At 50.3% G+C, this 22403-nt stretch overlaps 1 protein-coding gene across 1 annotated transcript in view; it reads right to left on the minus strand.

The window, feature by feature from the left end:
* Window positions 1–2376: 2376 nt before the first annotated feature.
* Window positions 2377–22403, minus strand: part of EXO1 (exonuclease 1) — a 30247-nt gene continuing 10220 nt past the window's right edge. The window contains exons 5-8 of the mRNA XM_069943069.1: window positions 21949–22168; window positions 6408–7077; window positions 6194–6295; window positions 2377–5271 (exon numbers count right to left, since the gene is read on the minus strand). Of these exons, the coding sequence (XP_069799170.1) occupies window positions 5074–5271; window positions 6194–6295; window positions 6408–7077; window positions 21949–22168 (1190 nt within the window). The 3' untranslated portion in view covers window positions 2377–5073. The remainder of the gene's footprint in view (window positions 5272–6193; window positions 6296–6407; window positions 7078–21948; window positions 22169–22403) is intronic.

Here is a 22403-nt window from a genome sequence, read left to right on the forward strand (position 1 = left end):
AAGCTGCGAGTTGGTACGTGTGAGAAATCTAAATTTGCAGTCGATGTGATATAAAGCAAGTTTGCAATTTACATTCATTACTAACACGGTACTTCCTGTTTTCTGACTTTTTTCCCCTCAAAAAACAAAGTCCCGCGTATCCCAGGCCATCTGAGCGCTCACAGAGAGAAGGCCGTCATGTGATTGACGGACACATTGAGCCAGGACTGTACTGGCCGAAATTCCTATCTTTAGGTTACAAACCCACTTGCCGGATCTGCAGCGAGTCTCCTTGCTGCGTTTTTGCAGGGAGACTCGCTGCAGATCCCGGCCCTATACTTTCAATAGCAGAGAAACTCGCAGCAGGGATGTACATCCCTGCTGCGATTTTGTCTGTAGCCCGCCCCATTAACCCCCCGGCCGCCGGACATTATACATTACCCGGTCCCCGTTCCTGCTTGCTTCGGGGCTCCCGGTGTCTTCACGGCCCGCCCGGCCAATCAGTGCGCTGCGGCGGGGCAGCGCACTGATTGGCCGGGCGGAACGTGCCGGGAGCTGCTGAAGCAAGCAGGAGCCGGGATCAGGTAATGTATATCGCCCCCAGCTGCACGATCGCCCCCAGCCGCACGATCGCCCCCAGCATCGCAGCCCCCGGCCGCACGATCGCCCCCAGCGGGTGATCGTGCAGTCGGGGGCTGCGGGCGATCATGCGGCCGGGGGCTGCAGGCGATCGTGCGGCCGGGGTCAGCGGGCGATCATGCGGCCGGGGGCTGGGGGCGATCGGGGCTGCAGGGGGCGGGCAGGATATACATTACCTGATCCCGGCTCCTGCTTGCTTCAGCGGCTCCAGGCACGTTCCGCCCGGCCAATCAGTGCGCTGCCCCACCGCAGCGCACTGATTGGCCGGGCGGGCCGTGAAGACACCGGGAGCCCCGAAGCAAGCAGGAACGGGGACCGGGTAATGTATAATGTCCGGCGGCCGGGGGGTTAATGGGGCGGGCTGCAGACAAAATCGCAGCAGGATGTACATCCCTGCTGCGAGTTTCTCTGCTATTGAAAGTATAGGGCCGGGATCTGCAGCGAGTCTCCCTGCAAAAACGCAGCAAGGAGACTCGCTGCAGATCCGGCAAGTGGGTTTGTAACCTTAGTCTGTTTTTTTCAACCAGCACAAGTCAGAAAATCTGCCTTCAGGAGACTGGACCTGGATACAGTAAGTATAGCTGGTATATAGCTGCCTTCAGGAGACTGGACCTGGATACAGTAAGTATAGCTGGTATATAGCAGCCTTCTGGAGACTGGACCTGGATACAGTAAGTATAGCTGGTATATAGCAGCCTTCTGGAGACTGGACCTGGATACAGTAAGTACAGCTGTTATATAGCAGTCAGGAGACTGGACCTGGATACAGTATATATAGCTGCCTTCAGGAGACTGGACCTGGATACAGTAAGTATAGCTGGTATATAGCAGCCTTCTGGAGACTGGACCTGGATACAGTAAGTACAGCTGTTATATAGCTGCCTTCAGGAGACTGGACCTGGATACAGTAAGTATAGCTGTTATATAGGAGACTGGACCTGGATACAGTAAGTATAGCTGTTATATAGCTGCCTTCAGGAGATTGGACCTGGATACAGTAAGTATAGCTGTTATATAGCTGCCTTCAGGAGACTGGACCTGGATACAGTAAGTACAGCTGTTATATAGCAGCCTTCAGGAGACTGGACCTGGATATAGTAAGTATAGCTGTTATATAGCAGCCTTCAGGAGACTGGACCTGGATACAGTAAGTATAGCTGGTATATAGCAGCCTTCTGGAGACTGGACCTGGATACAGTAAGTATAGCTGGTATATAGCAGCCTTCTGGAGACTGGACCTGGATACAGTAAGTACAGCTGTTATATAGCAGTCAGGAGACTGGACCTGGATACAGTATATATAGCTGCCTTCAGGAGACTGGACCTGGATACAGTAAGTATAGCTGTTATATAGCAGCCTTCTGGAGACTGGACCTGGATACAGTAAGTACAGCTGTTATATAGCTGCCTTCAGGAGACTGGACCTGGATACAGTAAGTATAGCTGTTATATAGGAGACTGGACCTGGATACAGTAAGTATAGCTGTTATATAGCTGCCTTCAGGAGATTGGACCTGGATACAGTAAGTATAGCTGTTATATAGCTGCCTTCAGGAGACTGGACCTGGATACAGTAAGTACAGCTGTTATATAGCAGCCTTCAGGAGACTGGACCTGGATATAGTAAGTATAGCTGTTATATAGCAGCCTTCAGGAGACTGGACCTGGATACAGTAAGTATAGCTGTTATATAGCAGTCAGGAGACTGGACCTGGATACAGTAAGTATAGCTGTTATATAGCTGCCTTCAGGAGACTGGACCTGGATACAGTAAGTATAGCTGTTATATAGCAGCCTTTAGGAGACTGGTCCTGCATACAGTAAGTATAGATGGTATATAGCCGCCTTCAGGAGACTGGACCTGGATACAGTAAGTATAGCGGTTATATAGCTGCCTTCAGGAGACTGGACCTGGATACAGTAAGTATAGCTGTTATATAGCTGTCATCAGGAGACTGGACCTGGATACAGTAAGTATAGCTGTTATATAGCTGCCTTCAGGAGACTGGACCTGGATACAGTAAGTACAGCTGTTATATAGCAGTCAGGAGACTGGATCTGGATACAGTAAGTATAGATGTATATAGCAGCCTTCAGGAGACTGGACCTGGATACAGTAAGTATAGCTGTTATATAGCTGCCTTCTGGAGACTGGACCTGGATACAGTAAGTATAGCTGTTATATAGCAGTCAGGAGACGACCTGGATACAGTAAGTATAGATGGTATATAGCAGCCTTATGGAGACTGGACCTGGATACAGTAAGTATAGCTGTTATATAGCAGCCTTTAGGAGTCTGGACCTGGATACAGTAAGTACAGCTGTTATATAGCAGCCTTTAGGAGACTGGTCCTGCATACAGTAAGTATAGATGGTATATAGCCGCCTTCAGGAGACTGGACCTGGATACAGTAAGTATAGCTGTTATATAGCAGCCATCAGGAGACTGGACCTGGATACAGTAAGTACAGCTGTTATATAGCTGCCTTCAGGGGACTGGACCTGGATACAGTAAGTATAGCTGGTATATAGTAGCCTTCAGGAGACTAGACCTGGATACAGTAAGTATAGCTGTTATATAGCTGCCTTCCGGAGACTGGACCTGGATACAGTAAGTATAGCTGGTATATAGTAGCCTTCAGGAGACTAGACCTGGATACAGTAAGTATAGCTGTTATATAGCTGCCTTCCGGAGACTGGACCTGGATACAGTATATATAGCTGCCTTCAGGAGACTGGACCTGGATTTCTGGTAAGTTCAGCTTTGTTTTACAGCATGATGTCAACAAACAAATAATGAATGTAAATTGCAAATTTGCTTTATATCACATCTACTGTTCATTTAGATTTTAAAAGTTATAACGACAGGGACACTTTAAGGTCAGGCCACAGCATCTCCATCCGATCAAGGTCAGGACTTTGACTAGGCTGCTCCAGTCTTCCTTTGGTTTTGTTTTTTAAGCCATTTAGAGGCGGACTTGCTGGGGTGTACTGGATCATTGCACTCCTGTATATCCAGAGTGCGCTTTAGCTTGAGGTCATGAACAGATGGCCTGACTTTCTCCTTGTTAGTAGCAGAAGTCCAGAATACATCTTGGCGATCCCCAAGACATTGGGAGAAGGCTTTGTGGGTTGATGAGACAAACCAAAATGAAGACTCTGGAGAGGCCTAGTCAAAGTCCTGACCTTAATCGCATGGAGATGCTGTGGCTGACCTTAAAGCGATTCATGCTCAGAAACCCTTTAAATGTATGAATTACATAAATTCTGCAAAGATGAGCCACTAAAACTCCTCTAGAGCAATGTCATAGACTCCCTGTCAGTCATTACACTTGTTGCTCCTAGGGGGCGGCCCAACCAGTTATGAGGCTTAGGGGGCAATTACTTTTTCACACAGGGCCCTGTTTACAGACTGCATTGTGGGAGATTCCTTGTGTTCTGTTATATTTACTTTTATTTGGTGATCTGAAACATTTTGGTGTGACAACCATCCAAAAGATTGAGATCAGGAAGGGGGCAAATACTTTTTCCCACCACTGTATATATAGGCCTGTAAGGGTTGTAATAGTCAGAGCTCCATATCCCTTCCCTGTATAGACACATAAAGAATGAGATGCTGGTGACCCATGGTGGACGCCACCGCTATACAGTTATACTCGCTAGAATCTGTCCATGCAGGGGATTTGGAGCTTTGTAACAGAAAATCACAGCTGACTGCTATAAAGGATATATTAAAAGGATTATCCAGGAGAAAGAAGAAAAAACACTATCTTAATAGAGCGCCACGCCTGACCCTTGTTTGTGTCTAGTATTGAAGCTTAGGGCCATTGACGTGAAAAGCTGAGTAATGCCACACACCACCTGAGAACAGGGGGGCGCCATTCAGAAGATAACCGCTAGATTTTTCTATTCCTGAATAACCCCTTTAAAATCATCAGCACAGAAGACATGGTGTTAAAAGGTGGAAGTTGACTTCAAGGCTGTAAGCGCGGCAGGCAATGGCCTCCACATCAATGCAGTGTGGAGAACAGACCACCATTTACAGCACTATCCCTGTGCAGCTGAGGATGCTGGGAGGCAAAACGGTTTTTACTTTTCCTTCACTTTCATCCACTCAAGACTCCACTGCCATAACCTTCCAACATGTTCAGACTGTGCCGCCATCTTGATGCATACAGAGCTCAATGTGCTTACCACCTAAACGAGACCGGCCATTAAACTGACCGATACATTGTGACGGAGCAGCAGATATAGTACATTCAAATCAACTGGTAAAGTGACCGATGCAGGAGCGGCGTCTCCATCACACGTGTTATAACGCAACAGGTTCTATAAAACGAATCCAGATAGGAGAAACATCCAGAGGACCATCCACATGGGATCCCAAGCCAGTCACGTCCTTATACGAGACTCTAATGCCAGGTGTTTTCCTTGCCATGTCCAGGCCAACCTGTGTCACATCATGGGCTCTGGCTTCTTGAAGCTAAAGTTCCTCCACAGGTCACTGATGGTCGCCTGCAGCCCGGGGCGGTTCTCGTTGTTTCGCACCTCTCTTCCCTTGCTTCTCAGACCACTCGCTTTGGCAGGTGCCAAAGGTTTCAGTTTTGAGCACGAACGTGTATCCACACTCTTGGGTTTAAGAAGTCCAGACACCTACAACAAAGCAGAGCAATAAACACCTGACATTGAAACACGCGATACTGAGGTGCTAAATACTGAACACCGAGACTCTATACACTCAGCACTGAAACACTAAACACCTGATACTGAAGGCCCCATTACATGGAAAGATTATCGACCATTACGGCCGATAATCGTCCTGTGTAAAAGAAGGCAACGATCAGCTGTCACGAACGATGTCTGCTGATAGTTGCTGTCGTTTGTCTTTCAACATGTTAAAAGACAAACAACTGTAATAGCAACAATCTGCTACCGTCACTCCGTGGAATAGGAGGCAGCAGGCCGCGGCTATCCTCTATGGGCTGCCTGGACAATCTAGCGATCACCTGGGCAGCCCCCCTGTAGCCTCCCCTGCACTTACCCACTCGCTGCCGGCGTGTGTAATAGCGCCGGCAGGGAACGAGGAGCAAACGAGCGATGACAGCGCTCGTTTGCTCCTCTATGTCACCCTGTGTAATAGGGGTTTGAGGCACAGAAACGCTATATACTCAGCACTGAAACACTAAACACCTGATACTGAGGCACAGAGACGCTATATACTCAGCACTGAAACACTAAACACCTGATACTGAGGCACAGAGACGCTATATACTCAGCACTGAAACACTAAACACCTGATACTGAGGCACAGAGACGCTATACACTCAGCAAACTAACTAAACTAGGCCAACCTTCAGTACAGTTATTTGGAGCGATGGGAGCCAGGTCTAGGGGCCTGCACAGGAGGAAACAATATATGCTGGGGACAACCAATGGTGGGCAGACGGCAGTAAATGGTGGTGGGAGCAGTATAGGGCATTTAAAATTTCCATTGTAAGCTATGTTCAGTCACATAAACACCAAACATGATGGCGGACGATGTCCTGAACGATCAGATTGTGCACTGAAATGTTACCTTAACCTTTGTGATTGGCCGCGGCTCCGGAACCGCTGTTTGATGTGCAGGAGACACTTTTATGCTAAGTTCATGCAGAGATTCATCCATCATCGGAGACTCCTGGACATAGAAAACAGCAAAGGTCAGCGACACAACGACAACTGATATACACCGTGTAGTACTGTGCGTGATCAATTATATATACACAAAGTAAGGGATTATTCCTTCTTACTTCTGGGCTTAAGTCTTCAATCTCAACCATGGACAATTTACTTTTATTTTCAGAGGAGGTCAGGATCGGGCTGGTCGGGGCCCCAGCACCCATGTGTCTATCCAATAAATCCAACTTGTCTTCAGCGTTTGACTTCAACACATTTTTAGTTCTGTGAAACCGTCTGAGGGACAGCAGAGAAGGGGAGAGGGGGTTCTGGGGGCCGCCCGAGGACAGCAGAGAAGGGGAGAGGGGGTTCTGGGGGCCGCCCGAGGACAGCAGAGAAGGGGAGAGGGGGTTCTGGGGGCCGCCCGAGGACAGCAGAGAAGGGGAGAGGGGGTTCTGGGGGCCGCCCGAGGACAGCAGAGAAGGGGAGAGGGGGTTCTGGGGGCCGCCCGAGGACAGCAGAGAAGGGGAGAGGGGGTTCTGGGGGCCACCCGAGGACAGATGTCCTGACCAGCTGAAGCAGTTTCTTGGGTTTAGAAGTGAAGCAGAGGAGGACTTCTTGTTGCTGGTGGTAGACTCGGGGGATGGAGTTGGACTCTTCTCTTGGTTATAAGGTTTCTTGCCATCTCCTGCTATTTCCGTGTTTGTTGCTCTGGACACCTCGTACTCACTGTGGCCTCCCTTGTCCTTGTCCTTTTTGACCTCTACAGAATCGGTCATTGAGTCCGAAGTCTTACAGAAAAACCTAAAGGGGTAGAATAAAAATGGTCTAATACATAATGGTCTGAATATAAATATACTACACAGAGCAGAGAGAAAGCGCTCGACATCAACTCCTGCTCAGAAGTGCCAAAGAAAGGGGTTTTATCCAAATTGTGGCCCCTGGATCGCCCCACTACCTGCTGAACTATCCTATCCTACTATTGGGGATGATTTTTGGATGCCCCTGAAGCCTGGGTGCCCGTTTTCCACCGAACACCGCCAAGACCCGGGAATCAGGGCTGTGTAGTCGGTAAGCCACAGCTCAGACTCACACTCCGGCTCCTCCATAACTGGCCAGTAACACCCCGGGGGGTTATTATCACACTCCGGCTCCTCCATAACTGGCCGCTCACACCCCGGGAGTTATTATCACACTCCGGCTCCTCCATAACTGGCCGCTCACACCCCGGGGGGTTATTATCACACTCCGGCTCCTCCATAACTGGCCGCTCACACCCCGGGAGTTATTATCACACTCCGGCTCCTCCATAACTGGCCGCTCACACCCCGGGGGGTTATTATCACACTCCGGCTTCCCCATAACTGGCCGCTCACACCCCGGGGGGTTATTATCACACTCCGGCTCCTCCATAACTGGCCGCTCACACCCCGGGGTATTATTATCACACTCCGGCTCCTCCATAACTGGCCGCTCACACCCCGGGGGGTTATTATCACACTCCGGCTCCTCCATAATTGGCCGCTCACACCCCGGGGAGTTATTATCACACTCCGGCTCCTCCATAACTGGCCGCTCACACCCCGGGAGTTATTATCACACTCCGGCTCCTCCATAACTGGCCGCTCACACCCCGGGGAGTTATTATCACACTCCGGCTCCTCCATAACTGGCCGCTCACACCCCGGGGGGTTATTATCACACTCCGGCTCCTCCATAACTGGCCGCTCACACCCCGGGGGGTTATTATCACACTCCGGCTCCTCCATAACTGGCCGCTCACACCCCGGGGGGTTATTATCACACTCCGGCTCCTCCATAACTGGCCGCTCACACCCCGGGGAGTTATTATCACACTCCGGCTTCCCCATAACTGGCCGGTCACACCCCGGGGGGTTATTATCACACTCCGGCTCCTCCATAACTGGCCGCTCACACCCCGGGGGTTATTATCACACTCCGGCTCCTCCATAACTGGCCGGTCACACCCCGGGGGGTTATTATCACACTCCGGCTCCTCCATAACTGGCCGCTCACACCCCGGGGAGTTATTATCACACTGCGGCTCCTCCATAACTGGCCGCTCACACCCCGGGGGGTTATTATCACACTCCGGCTCCCCCATAACTGGCCGGTCACACCCCGGGGGGTTATTATCACACTCCGGCTCCTCCATAACTGGCCGCTCACACCCCGGGGGGTTATTATCACACTCCGGGTCCTCCATAACTGGCCGGTCACACCCCGGGGAGTTATTATCACGCTCCGGCTCCTCCATAACTGGCCACAGTTACACAGTCACAGTGATATACAGGGGGTCACACATAGTGATATACAGGGGGTCACACATAGTGATATACAGGGGGTCACACATAGTGATATACAGGGGGTCACACATAGTGATATACAGGGGGTCACACATAGTGATATACAGGGGGTCACACACAGTGATATACAGGGGGTCACACATAGTGATATAGAGAGAGGTCACACATAGTGATATAGAGAGAGGTCACACATAGTGATATAGAGAGGGGTCACACAGTGATATAGAGAGGGGTCACACAGTGATATAGAGAGGGGTCACATATAGTGATATAGAGGGGTCACACACAGTGATATAGAGAGGTCACACACAGTGATATAGAGAGAGGTCACACATAGTGATATAGAGAGAGGTCACACATAGTGATATAGAGGGGTCACACATAGTGATATAGAGAGGGGTCACACATAGTGATATAGAGAGGGGTCACACAGTGATATAGAGAGGTCACACATAGTGATATAGAGGGGTCACACAGTGATATAGAGAGGTCACACATAGTGATATAGAGAGGGGTCACACATAGTGATATAGAGAGAGGTCACACATAGTGATATAGAGAGAGGTCACACATAGTGATATAGAGAGAGGTCACACATAGTGATATAGAGAGGGGTCACACATAGTGATATAGAGAGGGGTCACACAGTGATATAGAGAGAGGTCACACATAGTGATATACAGAAGTCAGCCATAGGTCCAGATCTATCAGCTCTGTGTCATCATCCACGCTCCCGAATCATTACGGCCCCACAGGAACTACCCACTCAGCCAGTCAGTGACTACAGCTGTGTCCTGCCTCACTCACTGATCGGGAGCTTGGCGGGGGGCCATAAGCTGTGACGTTGCACTGCGGGGGCACAGGGAGGGGTAAATAGGACTTCTTTAATATGATCCCATAGCACACACACAGCTTGCTGCAGCCATAGCACGCACACACACAGCTTGCTGCAGCCATAGCACACACACACACAGCTTGCTGCAGCCATAGCACACACACACAGCCTGCTGCAGCCATAGCACGCACACACACACACAGCCTGCTGCAGCCATAGCACACACACACACACAGCCTGCTGCAGCCATAGCACACACACACACAGCCTGCTGCAGCCATAGCACACATACACACAGCCTGCTGCAGCCATAGTACATACACACACACACACACACACAGCCTGCTGCAGCCATAGCACACACACAGCCTGCTGCAGCCATAGCACACACACACACAGCCTGCTGCAGCCATAGCACACATACACAGCTGCAGTCATAGCGCACACAACCTGCTGCAGCCATAGCGCGCGCACACACACACACACACAGCCTGCTGCAGTCATAGCACACACACAGCCTGCTGCATTCATAGGGCGCGCACACACACACAGCCTGCTGCAGCCATAGCGCACACACACAGCCTGCTGCATTCATAGGGCGCGCACACACACAGCCTGCTGCAGCCATAGCGCACACACACAGCCTGCTGTAGTTATAGCACACACACACAGCCTGCTGCATTCATAGCACACACACACAGCCTGCTGCAGCCATAGCACGCACACACACAGCCTGCTGTAGTTATAGCGCACACACACAGCCTGCTGTACTTAAAGCACACACACACAGCCTGCTGTACTTAAAGCACACACACAGCCTGCTGCATTCATAACGCACACACACACACACACACACACACACAGCCTGCTGCAGCCATAGCACACATACACACAGCCTGCTGCAGCCATAGCACACATACACACAGCCTGCTGCAGCCATAGCACAGTGAAGAAAAACACAATCTTCACCCAGAGAGAAAACACTGAGGACAGAGGTTACGGCTACACTACTAATAGCTTCGCCTCCTTCTCTATATAAAGGTAGCTTCACACGTACCAGATTCGAAGCGGATTTCACACAGAGTCTGCAGCCAAATACTGGTACAGTGTAGTTGAATGGGTCACATACCCGCAGCGGAATTTTCATTCCGCTGCCAGTATGTGACCCGGCCCCACAGCCCGAAGCAAACATTGCCTGCTTGGCACAGCAGCTGCATCGGGATCAACAGGAGCCAGGAGCTTCACATGCGCCTGCGGTGCCGAGCAGGTAATGTTTGCTTCGGGCTGTGGGGCCGAGTCACATACTGGCAGCGGAATGAAAATTCCGCTGCGGGTATGTGACCCATTCAACTTCACTGTACCAGGATTCGCAGCGGATTTCACTGCAAACACGCAGCGAAACCGGTACGTGTGAAGCTTCCCTTACACAAGATATCTTCGTATTACACTGCTGCATATATACAATCATCCAGCATCCAGGAAGAGAACAGCACAGATCTCCCCCCACACAATGGACTCTTCCAGCTCAGAAACAAATAGTGTCCGACAACTTTTCCCCGACCACTCTTATCTAATAGGGCAAGTGTCCTATTACTGATACATTCCCCGACCACCCTTATGTAATAGGACCAGTGTCCTATTACTGATATATTCCCCGACCACCCTTATGTAATAGGGCCAGTGTTCTATTACTGATATATTCCCCGACCACCCTTATGTAATAGGGCCAGTGTCCTATTACTGATATATTCCCCGACCACCCTTATGTAATAGGGCCAGTGTCCTATTACTGATATATTCCCCGACCACCCTTATGTAATAGGGCCAGTGTCCTATTACTGATATATTCCCCGACCACCCTTATCTAACAGGGCCAGTGTTCTATTACTGATATATTCCCCGACCACCCTTATCTAATAGGGCCAGTGTCCTATTACTCATATATCCCCCGACCACCCTTATGTAATAGAGCCAGTGTCCTATTACTGATATATCCCCCGACCACCCTTATGTGATAGGGCCAGTGCTTTATTACTGATATATTCCCCGTCCACCCTTATCTAATAGGGCCAGGGTTCTATTACTGATATATTCCCGACCACCCTTATGTAATAGGGGCAGTGTCCTATTACTGATATATTCCCCGACCACCCTTATGTAATAGGGCCAGTGCTTTATTACCCATATATTTCTCCGACCACCCTTATCACCCTCTCCTTTCTGCGTTTACCCCTCTCCATTGTCTCCCCCTTTCTGTTTGTTTCCCTCTCTTCATTGCCTCCCCCGTTTCCCTCTCTATCGTCTTCCCCCTCTCTCCTTTCTGTTTCCCTTTCTCTTTTGTCTTCCCCCCCTCTAAGTTTCCCTCTTTCTATTGTTTTCCCCCTCATTTCTGTGTTTCCCTCTCTCTATTGTCTCTACCCCTCTCTCTCAGTTTCACTCCCTCTATTGTATCCTCTGTTTCCCTCTCTCCTCTATTGTCTCCGCCCCTCTCTTTCCATCTCTCCTCTATTGTCTCCGCCCCGCTCTGTTTCCCTCTCTATTGTCTCCGCCCCTGTTTCCATTTCTCCTCTATTGTCTCCGCCCCGTTGTTTCCCTCTCTATTGTCTCTGCCCCTTTCTGTTTCCCTCTCTATTGTCTCCCCCTTATTTATTTATTTTTCCCTCTCTCCTCTATTGTTTCCCCCTCTGTTTCCCTCCCTCCATTGTCTCCTGTTTACCTCTATTGTCTCTGCCCCTCTCTCCTCTATTGTTTCCCCCTCTCTCCGTTTCCCTCTCTATTGTCTTTCCCGCCTGTGTTTCCCTCTCTCCTCTATTGTTTCCCCCTCTCCTCGTTTCCCTCCCTCCATTGTCTCCTCTGTTTCCCTTCTATTATCTCTGCCCCTCTCTGTTTCCCTCTCTCCTCTATTGTTTCCCCCTCTCTCCATTTCCCTCCATTGTCTCCTCTCGGTTTTCCTTCTATTGTCTCCCCCCTTATTTCTGTGTTTCACTCTCTCCGTTTCCCTCCATTGTCTCCTGTTTCCCTCTCTCTATTGTCTCCCCCTTATTTCTGTGTTTCCCTCTCTCTATTGTCTCCCCCTTATTTCTGTGTTTCCCTCTCCTCTATTGTTTCCCCCACTCTCCGTTTCCCACTCTATTGTCTCCCCCTTATTTCTGTGTTTCACTCTCTCCGTTTCCCTCCATTGTCTCCTGTTTCCCTCTCTCTATTGTCTCCCCCTTATTTCTGTTTCCCTCTCTCCTCTATTGTTTCCCCCACTCTCCGTTTCCCACTCTATTGTCTCCCCCTTATTTCTGTTTCCCTCTCTCCGTTTCCCTCCCTCTATTGTCTCCCCCCTTATTTCTGTTTCCCTCTCTCCTCTATTGTTTCCCCCGGTCTCCGTTTCCCTCTCTCTATTGTCTCCCCCTTATTTCTGTTTCCCTCTCTCCTCTATTGTTTCCCCCTCTCTCCGTTTCCTCCCTCTATTTCCCTCTCTATTGTCTCCCCCTTATTTCTGTTTCCCTCTCTCCTCTATTGTTTCCCCCCTCTCCGTTTCCCTCCCTCTTTTGTCTCCTCTCTGTTTCCCCCTCTGTTTCCCTCTATTGTCTCCTCTGTTTCCCTCTCTCTATTGTCTCCCTTATTTCAGTGTTTCCCTCTCTCTATTGTCTCCCTTATTTCAGTGTTTCCCTCTCTCAGTTTCCCTCTCTGTCTCCCCCTTATTTCTGTTTCCCTCTCTCCTCTATTGTTTCACCCTCTCTCTGTTTCCCTCTCTATTGTCTCCCCCCTTATTTCTGTGTTTCCCTCTCTCCTCTATTGTTTCCCCCTCTCTCCGTTTTCCTCCATTGTCTCCTCTCTGTTTCCCTCTCTATTGTCTCCCCCTTATTTCTGTGTTTCCCTCTCTCCTCTATTGTTTCCCCCTCTCTCCGTTTTCCTCCATTGTCTCCTCTGTTTCCCTCTCTATTGTCTCCCCCTTATTTCTGTGTTTCCCTCTCTCCTCTATTGTTTCCCCCGCTCTCCGTTTCCCTCTCTCTATTGTCTCCCCCCTTATTTCTGTTTCCCTCTCTCCTCTATTGTTTCCCCCTCTCTCAGTTTCCCTCTCTCTATTGTCTCCCCCCTTATTTCTGTTTCCCTCTCTCCTCTATTGTTTCCCCCCCTCTCCGTTTCCCTCCCTCTTTTGTCTCCTCTCTGTTTCCCTCTCTCCTCTATTGTTTCCCCCGCTCTCCGTTTCCCTCCCTCTATTGTCTCCCCCTTATTTCTGTTTTTCCCTCTCTCCGTTTCCCTCTCTCTATTTAGTCTCCTCTCTGTTTCCCTCTCTCTATTGTCTCCCTTATTTCAGTGTTTCCCTCTCTCCGTTTCCCTCCCTCTATTTCCCTCTCTATTGTCTCCCCCCTTATTTCTGTGTTTCCCTCTCTCTATTGTCTCCTCTCTGTTTCCCTCTCTATTGTCTCCCTTATTTCAGTGTTTCCCTCTCTCTCCGTTTCCCTCCCTCTATTTCCCTCTCTATTGTCTCCCCCCTTATTTCTGTGTTTCCCTCTCCTCTATTGTTTCCCCCGCTCTCCGTTTCCCTCTCTCTATTGTCTCCCCCTTATTTCTGTGTTTCCCTCTCTCCTCTATTGTTTTCCCCTCTCTCCGTTTCCCTCCCTCTATTTCCCTCTCTATTGTCTCCCCCCTTATTTCTGTTTCCCTCTCTCCTCTATTGTTTCCCCCGCTCTACGTTTCCCTCTCTCCTCTATTGTCTCCCCCTTATTTCTGTGTTTCCCTCTCTCTCTCCGTTTCCCTCCATTGTCTCCTCTCTGTTTCCCTCTCTCTATTGTCTCCCCCTTACAGGGCTCCAGATGGCGACCAAAATGGTCGCCAATGCGACTGACATTTTGCAAATGGCGCCCAGATTTATTAATCTGGGCGCCATTTGCGACTGGCCCCGGCGGCGGCGCGCTGTCTCTTTAAGTCCGGGCCCCTGGCTGATGCGCGGCTGCCGGGGGCGTCCCATCCTATCCCCAGCAGCGCGGCGCATCAGTGAGCTGCCTCGGGCCCTGACTTCCGGCACAGGAAGCGCACGTCAGAGACGCTTCCTGTGTCAGAAGTCACACCCCCGGCGTACAGGGAGCTCACTGACGCACCGCGCTGCCGGGGATAGAACGGGACACCCCCGGCAGCCGTGCATCAGCCGGGGACAGCGCCTGAAGAAGAAGAGGATCGCCGGGGGAGCGGGTTGTCAGGTGAGTTTGTGTGTTTGTTTTTTTAAAATACTGCTTAGCATAGAGGAAAGGGGGGGGGGGCATCTATAATGGGGGGAAGAGAAGGGGGGGCATCTATAATGGGGGGAGAAGAGGGGCCATCTTCAAGGGGGGGGAGAGGGGGCATCTATAAGGGGGGGGGAGAAGAGGGGGCATCTATAATGGGGGTAGAGGGGGTCATCTATAAGGGGAGGGGGTATCTATAAGTGTAGGGCAAACTGGCTGCAGACACTGGGAGATAGATATATGCACAATTATTATTATCAGGGCCCCTCAGGTGTCTGTATTGTAGGGGGTCACTTGCATTAGTCACTAGGTGAGAGATATATCTATCTATATACACATCTTGTGGGGGGTCACTATGGCTGCAGTCATAAGTCTAGCTCAGTATGTATAGACTGTTGCAAGCTTTTAAAGGGAACCTGTCACCCCCCGTTAGAACCCCCAATACTCACCTCATCCCGCCAGGTCCCGCTTCTGAAGATGGTCGGGTCACAGAGATCTCAGCCGCTGCAGCCCGGCGTGCACTGAGAGATGAGTCCAACGCTCATAGAGTTCTCTATGAGTGTTGGACTCCTCTCTCAGCGCACGCCGGGCTGCAGCGGCTAAGATCTCCGTGACCCAACCATCTTCAGAAGCGGGACCTGGCGGGATGAGGTGAGTATTGGGGGTTCTAACGGGGGGTGACAGGTTTCCTTTAAGTTCAAGTTCAGAAGAGTAAGCCTCATTAAAAGGCTAGCCAAGTGAAGCTGAAGTACTGAGTCAGACTGGATATGGTTGTCAGACTGGATATGGTTGTCAAGTTGCAAGTTTCCATGTTGAACGTTTTCAAACTAAGAAAAGAAAGGATCTAAAGGAGGAGGAGGAGGAGGATGAGGCTGCCGCGGCCTCTGCACACAGTAAGTCCCATTTAACATAACATTAATTTTACATGGTTTAAAATGTTGGCGACCAAATATTCTATTTGGCTCCTAAATTTTTCAGGTTTGGAGCCAATGGCTCCCAGGTAAATTTTTTAGTGTGGAGCCCTGTCTTATTTCTGTGTTTCCCTCTCTCCTCTATTGTTTTCCCCTCTCTCCGTTTCCCTCCCTCTATTTCCCTCTCTATTGTCTCCCCCCTTATTTCTGTGTTTCCCTCTCTCCTCTATTGTCTCCCCCTTATTTCTGTTTCCCTCTCTCCTCTATTGTCTCCCCCTTATTTCTGTTTCCCTCTCTCCTCTATTGTCTCCCCCCTTATTTCTGTTTCCCTCTCTCCTCTATTGTTTCCCCCTCTCTCCGTTTCCCTCTCTCTATTGTCTCCCCCTTATTTCTGTTTCCCTCTCTCCTCTATTGTTTCCCTCTCCGTTTCCCTCCATTGTCTCCTCTCCGTTTCCCTCTCTCCTCTATTGTCTCCCCCTTATTTCTGTTTCCCTCTCTCTTCTATTGTTTCCCCCTCTCTCCATTTCCCTCCATTGTCTCCTGTTTCCCTCTCTCTATTGTCTCCCCCTTATTTCTGTTTCCCTCTCTCCTCTATTGTCTCCCCCTTATTTCTGTTTCCCTCTCTCCTCTATTGTTTCCCCCTCTCCTCTATTGTCTCCCCCCCTTATTTCTGTTTCCCTCTCTCCTCTATTGTTTCCCCCTCTCTCCGTTTCCCTCTCTCCTCTATTGTCTCCCCCTTATTTCTGTTTCCCTCTCTCCTCTATTGTTTCCCCCTCTCTCCGTTTCCCTCTCTCCTCTATTGTCTCCCCCTTATTTCTGTTTCCCTCTCTCCTCTATTGTTTCCCCCGCTCTCCGTTTCCCTCCATTGTCTCCTGTTTCCCTCTCTCTATTGTCTCCCCCTTATTTCTGTTTCCCTCTCTCCTCTATTGTCTCCCCCTTATTTCTGTTTCCCTCTCTCCTCTATTGTTTCCCCCTCTCTCAGTTTCCCTCTCTCTATTGTCTCCCCCTTATTTCTGTTTCCCTCTCTCCTCTATTGTCTCCCCCTTATTTCTGTTTCCCTCTCTCCTCTATTGTTTCCCCCTCTCTCAGTTTCCCTCTCTCTATTGTCTCCCCCTTATTTCTGTTTCCCTCTCTCCTCTATTGTCTCCCCCGCTCTCCGTTTCCCTCTCTCTATTGTCTCCGCCTTTATTTCTGTTTCCCTCTCTCTTCTATTGTTTCCCCCGCTCTACGTTTCCCTCTCTCCTCTATTGTCTCCCCCTTATTTCTGTTTCCCTCTCTCCTCTATTGTTTCCCCCTCTCTATTGTCTCCCCCTTATTTCTGTTTCCCTCTCTCCTCTATTGTTTCCCCCTCTCTATTGTCTCCCCCTTATTTCTGTTTCCCTCTCTCCTCTATTGTTTCCCCCTCTCTGTTTCCCTCTCTCTATTGTCTCCCCCTCTCCTCTATTGTTTCCCCCTCTCTCCGTTTCCCTCCATTGTCTCCTCTCCGTTTCCCTCTCTCCTCTATTGTCTCCCCCTTATTTCTGTGTTTCCCTCTCTCCTCTATTGTCTCTCCCTTATTTCTGTGTTTCCCTCTCTCCTCTATTGTCTCCCCCTTATTTCTGTGTTTCCCTCTCTCCTCTATTGTTTCCCCCTTATTTCTGTTTCCCTCTCTCCTCTATTGTTTCCCCCTCTCTCCGTTTCCCTCTCTCCTCTATTGTTTCCCCCTCTCTCCGTTTCCCTCTCTCCTCTATTGTTTCCCTCCATTGTCTCCTCTCAGTTTCCCTCTCTCCTCTATTGTTTCCCCCTCTCTCCGTTTCCCTCCATTGTCTCCTCTCAGTTTCCCTCTCTCCTCTATTGTCTCTCCCCTTATTTGTTTCCCTCTCTCCTCTATTGTTTCCCCCTCCATTGTCTCCTCTCCGTTTCCCTCTCTCCTCTATTGTCTCCCCCTTATTTCTGTGTTTCCCTCTCTCCTCTATTGTCTCCCCCTTATTTCTGTGTTTCCCTCTCTCCTCTATTGTTTCCCCCTCTCTCCGTTTCCCTCTCTCCTCTATTGTTTCCCCCTCTCTCCGTTTCCCTCCATTGTCTCCTCTCAGTTTCCCTCTCTCCTCTATTGTTTCCCTCTCCGTTTCCCTCCATTGTCTCCCCCCTTATTTCTGTTTCCCTCTCTCCTCTATTGTTTCCCCCTCTCTCCGTTTCCCTCTCTCCTCTATTGTCTCCCCCCCTTATTTCTGTTTCCCTCTCTCCTCTATTGTTTCCCCCTCTCTCCGTTTCCCTCTCTCCTCTATTGTTTCCCCCTTATTTCTGTTTCCCTCTCTCCTCTATTGTTTCCCCCTCTCTCCGTTTCCCTCTCTCCTCTATTGTCTCCCCCTTATTTCTGTTTCCCTCTCTCCTCTATTGTCTCCCCCGCTCTCCGTTTCCCCCCCTCTATAGTCTCCCCCCTTTCCATTGTGATTAGTGATACCTGTTACACTTGTCGCACACCTGTGCTCATGGCTTTCTTCCTCTATCCCTAGGAGGCTAGAACGCTTTCCTGATGTCCCTTCATTGTAATACTTGGATTCTTTGCATTCTCCTACATGGTGTGTCTGACACGCGTTGTACCATCTATGGTTTCTTTGTTCTCTTTTATTGTGGGAAAAATTCAATAAAAATTACAATTGGAAAAAAAAATTTTGAAAGATTTTTTTAAAGCTGGAGTCGGAGTCAGTACCTTTTTTCTGACTCCACAGCCCTGCTGAGAATAGCACGCGGCCTGGGACGCCTCACACCGTCTGCTGAACAAGGTCATAGGGGCCCCTGATCCACAAACCCCCATAGAGACCTGTAGCAGGCAGACAGAGGGGCCCACTCACCAGCCGCAAGGCCCCAGTGCCCTCCGCCTCACGTGGTACGACCCAGTCGCTAACCCTGACTCTTTTGACCAACAGGGGCACACTGGGACCCCACACACATTGGCAGGCATAGGGAAACACTGCCTGGGGACCTAGACACCACCATTACACTTGTGTGCCTTAGACTGGGCGAGTCCTCCTCCACACTCACACAGAAGGAAGATGGCAAATGACTCTCCTCCCAGTATTAGGGGACAACTAGCCTCATCTCTGGGGGTGCCCCCCCTAACCTTCCACTATCAGTCTTCTGAAAGGGCTCCTATTACTAGATTTCCACCCCAGGTCTCTGTGGCAACAGCACCACCTTGTGGCTGAATTATAGTAATTTACTTCCTTGTGATTTTAAAATCTATAAGAACCTTCTTGAGGTTTTTACTGGATAATTGATACAGACCTTGTGGGAGCTATATGGGTGCGGTGTACGGGGTCTCTGAGGACTGATATATACTGATGCATTATTTGCTTACACTTTTATTTTATGCCGTATTGTGGTTTACCTAGGAGCTTTTAATGAATTATCTAAGAAAATAAAAACGTATTAAAAAACAAAACCTCCTTGTGATTTTACCCTCTTCTATACATGCTGATGGATAAGTTTATCACCGAAACAATCCCTTCTACTACCACCAGATCTTAAACCCACGTCCGTGGGCAAATGCAACAACATATCCAGAGCTCAACTATACATGTATCTATCTCGCTGACTTAAGGCCCTATTACACGGAATGATTATCGTCAACAATCACTGAACAGCAAGAAAAAATCCAATGGAGTATTCAGTTACGAGTCTCCACTGATTGTCTCCTTTAAAATTAGAATATGCAAAGAAGGGTCCGTGGAGCCTCAGTTATGAGTCTCAAAACACGGGAATAGCCAGATCTCCCTCTCTCCAGAGAAGGAAGCCCATTGCCAAGGGGCGCCTCCTAGTGGGGAGAGCACCAAACCCCCCTGATACGTAGTCCCTCAGGTCCTCACTCTGTTGTGAGCTTTAGGACCTAAAAAGGGAAACACCAGGGTGGCCTCTGTAAGTCACAGTCTGTGGATGGATGCCGGCCTTGGTAACCCTTGTCTTATGTCGTTATACTCGCCACAGAGTTAGACTGTGACTCACAGGGGCCACCCTGGTGTTTCCCTATTTAGGTCCCAAAGCTGGTAACAGAGTGAGGACCTGAGGGACTACGTATCAGGGTGGTTTGGTGCTCTCCCCACTAGGAGGCGCCCCTTGGCAATGGGCTTCCTTCTCTGGAGAGAGGGATATCTGGCTATTCCTGTGTTCTGAGACTCGTAACTGAGGCTCCACGGACCCTTCTTTGTCTTTCAACAATGTTTAAGGACAAATGACTCCTACAGCAACAATCTGCGCCGTCCCTCCGTAGAATAGGAGGAAGCAGACGCTGCTGTATGCTATGGGCTGCCCAGACAATGTAGCGATCACCACACCCCTCCCGTGGACTCACCCGCTCGCTGCTGCCGCTTATTATAGCTGACAGCACTCGTTTGCTCTACTTCCCATGAGACCTCTTTACAAGAAATGGAGCAGTCTCTCCTGCAGAAATCTACCGCACTGGATATTCTATAACTAAGGCTCAGCCGGAGACATTGCAGATGGACATGTCTGATGACTACAGAGAGACGACAACCACCTAGGCCAGTCATTAAGTGCCTAGATTACACCTTAAAAGAAATAGAGCTTCCAGCCCCTTGTGGAAGGAAGTGTGGCGCATCTCCTCTACCTTTACTGATCATCCCCATCATTTTTTTCTCTTGCACGTGTCAGATATCTCTCTCAAAACTTACGGCCACTCTGTTATCAGACATCTGGTCAATGCTGCGCGCGCATGTATCCCTGCTCTCTGGCGTCGCCCTGATCTCCCTAGTATCCCCATGTGGATCCGTAAAGTTTAGGATATCAAACATATTGAACACCTCACTGCACAGCTACACGGTCGTGATTCTAGGTTTTCCCGGACGTGGTTTTACTGGGATCAATTCACCGAAACGAATGAATACAAGTCCCTCCTGGCTCAGTGCGGATTATCCTTCCCTACCCCTCCCCCAACCCCCCCCCCCCTTTTTTTTTTCTCTCTTCCCTTCCTCTCTCTCTCTCCTTCCTCTTTCTTTTTCCTTGGTCCAGGACCGAGCGTTAGCTCACTCCCTACTCAAAGTTCTTTCACACCTGGGAAAAAATCTATTCCTTTTCTCTCCCTTTACATGAGGAACAAATAGAAACAATGAGGCACTACCACGTGAAACTTAGAAAGTGGTCGACAAAGAGCAACTACATATAAAAAACCCTAATGCCTCAATGACAGCACTCAAGTTATGAATCTTCTCTACCCCCCCCCCCACTCCAAGTGCCCAGGTCCCCCTCCCCACCTACATTCTCCGACATATGGAATCAGGAGCCGCTGCATGTGATCACCATATGGAAGCAGGGGGCCGCTGCATGTGATCGCCATATGGAAGCAGGCCGCCGCTGCATGTGATCGCCATATGGAAGCAGGCGGCTGCTGCATGTGATCGCCATATGGAAGCAGGAGGCCGCTGCATGTGATCGCCATATGGAAGCAGGGGGCCGCTGCATGTGATCGCCATATGGAAGCAGGGGCCCGCTGCATGTGATCGCCATATGGAAGCAGGAGGCCGCTGCATGTGATCGCCATATGGAAGCAGGGGCCCGCTGCATGTGATCGCCATATGGAAGCAGGAGGCCGCTGCATGTGATCGCCATATGGAAGCAGGAGGCCGCTGCATGTGATCCCATATGGAAGCAGGAGGCCGCTGCATGTGATCGCCATATGGAAGCAGGAGGCCGCTGCATGTGATCGCCATATGGAAGCAGGAGCCGCTGCATGTGAGCGCCATATGGAAGCAGGCGGCTGCTGCATGTGATCGCCATATGGAAGCAGGGGGCCGCTGCATGTGATCGCCATATGGAAGCAGGGGCCCGCTGCATGTGATCGCCATATGGAAGCAGGAGGCCGCTGCATGTGATCGCCATATGGAAGCAGGAGCCCGCTGCGTGTGATCGCCATATGGAAGCAGGGGCCGCTGCATGTGACCGCCATATGGAAGCAGGGGCCCGCTGCATGTGACCGCCATATGGAAGCAGGGGGCCGCTGCATGTGACCACCATATGGAAGCTGGGGCCGCTGCATGTGATCGCCATATGGAAGCAGGGGGCCGCTGCATGTGAGCGCCATGTGGAAGCAGGGGCCCACTGCATGTGATCGCCATATGGAAGCTGAGGGCCGCTGCATGTGACCGCCATATGGAAGCAGGAGGCCGCTGCATGTGATCACCATATGGAAGCTGAGGGCCGCTGCATGTGATCGCCACACTGGTGCATACAGCGGCCTGTACGGGGTGGGGGGGGGGCTTCCACGGACATATACCCTGCACACCGCTCTACTCATATATGAAAACCTCTTGGATCCTGAAACTCTGATTGGCATTTCTAGCAACATAATCCTTCCTGGCCGGGGGAACACAACAACCCCTATGCGCCCCACGTACCGGCTTCTGGTGCCAGGAGCGGAGATGGAGCCGCTCCCCTCATTCTTCCTCAGTAAAGATAAAGCAAATCTGTTGCGGCCTCCGGCTGGGGTCAGCGCTGCCGGCTGTGTGGCCATCGCTCCCGACCTCTGCTGCTCCATCACCTCATCCTTGCTCTCCATCTTCAGCTTCTTATTGTGCGGAGAGGAATACTGGCTGAGGAGATCGGACTCGGACACACCTAGAAAACAGCGGGGTCGCAGGATCAGGCGGGAGGAGGGGGGGGTCACAGGATCAGACGAGAGGAGGGGGGGGGGGGTCACAGGATCAGACGGGAGGAGGGGGGGGGGGGGGGTCACAGGATCAGACGGGAGGAGACACAGATACTATACTGTACGACACCAATACTATACTGTACGACACCGATACTATACTGTACGACACTGGTTACACTGTATAACACCGATACTATACTG

This window comes from Dendropsophus ebraccatus, chromosome 10 (genome assembly GCF_027789765.1).
Source record: "Dendropsophus ebraccatus isolate aDenEbr1 chromosome 10, aDenEbr1.pat, whole genome shotgun sequence".
In the NCBI taxonomy this organism is placed as follows: domain Eukaryota; kingdom Metazoa; phylum Chordata; class Amphibia; order Anura; family Hylidae; genus Dendropsophus; species Dendropsophus ebraccatus.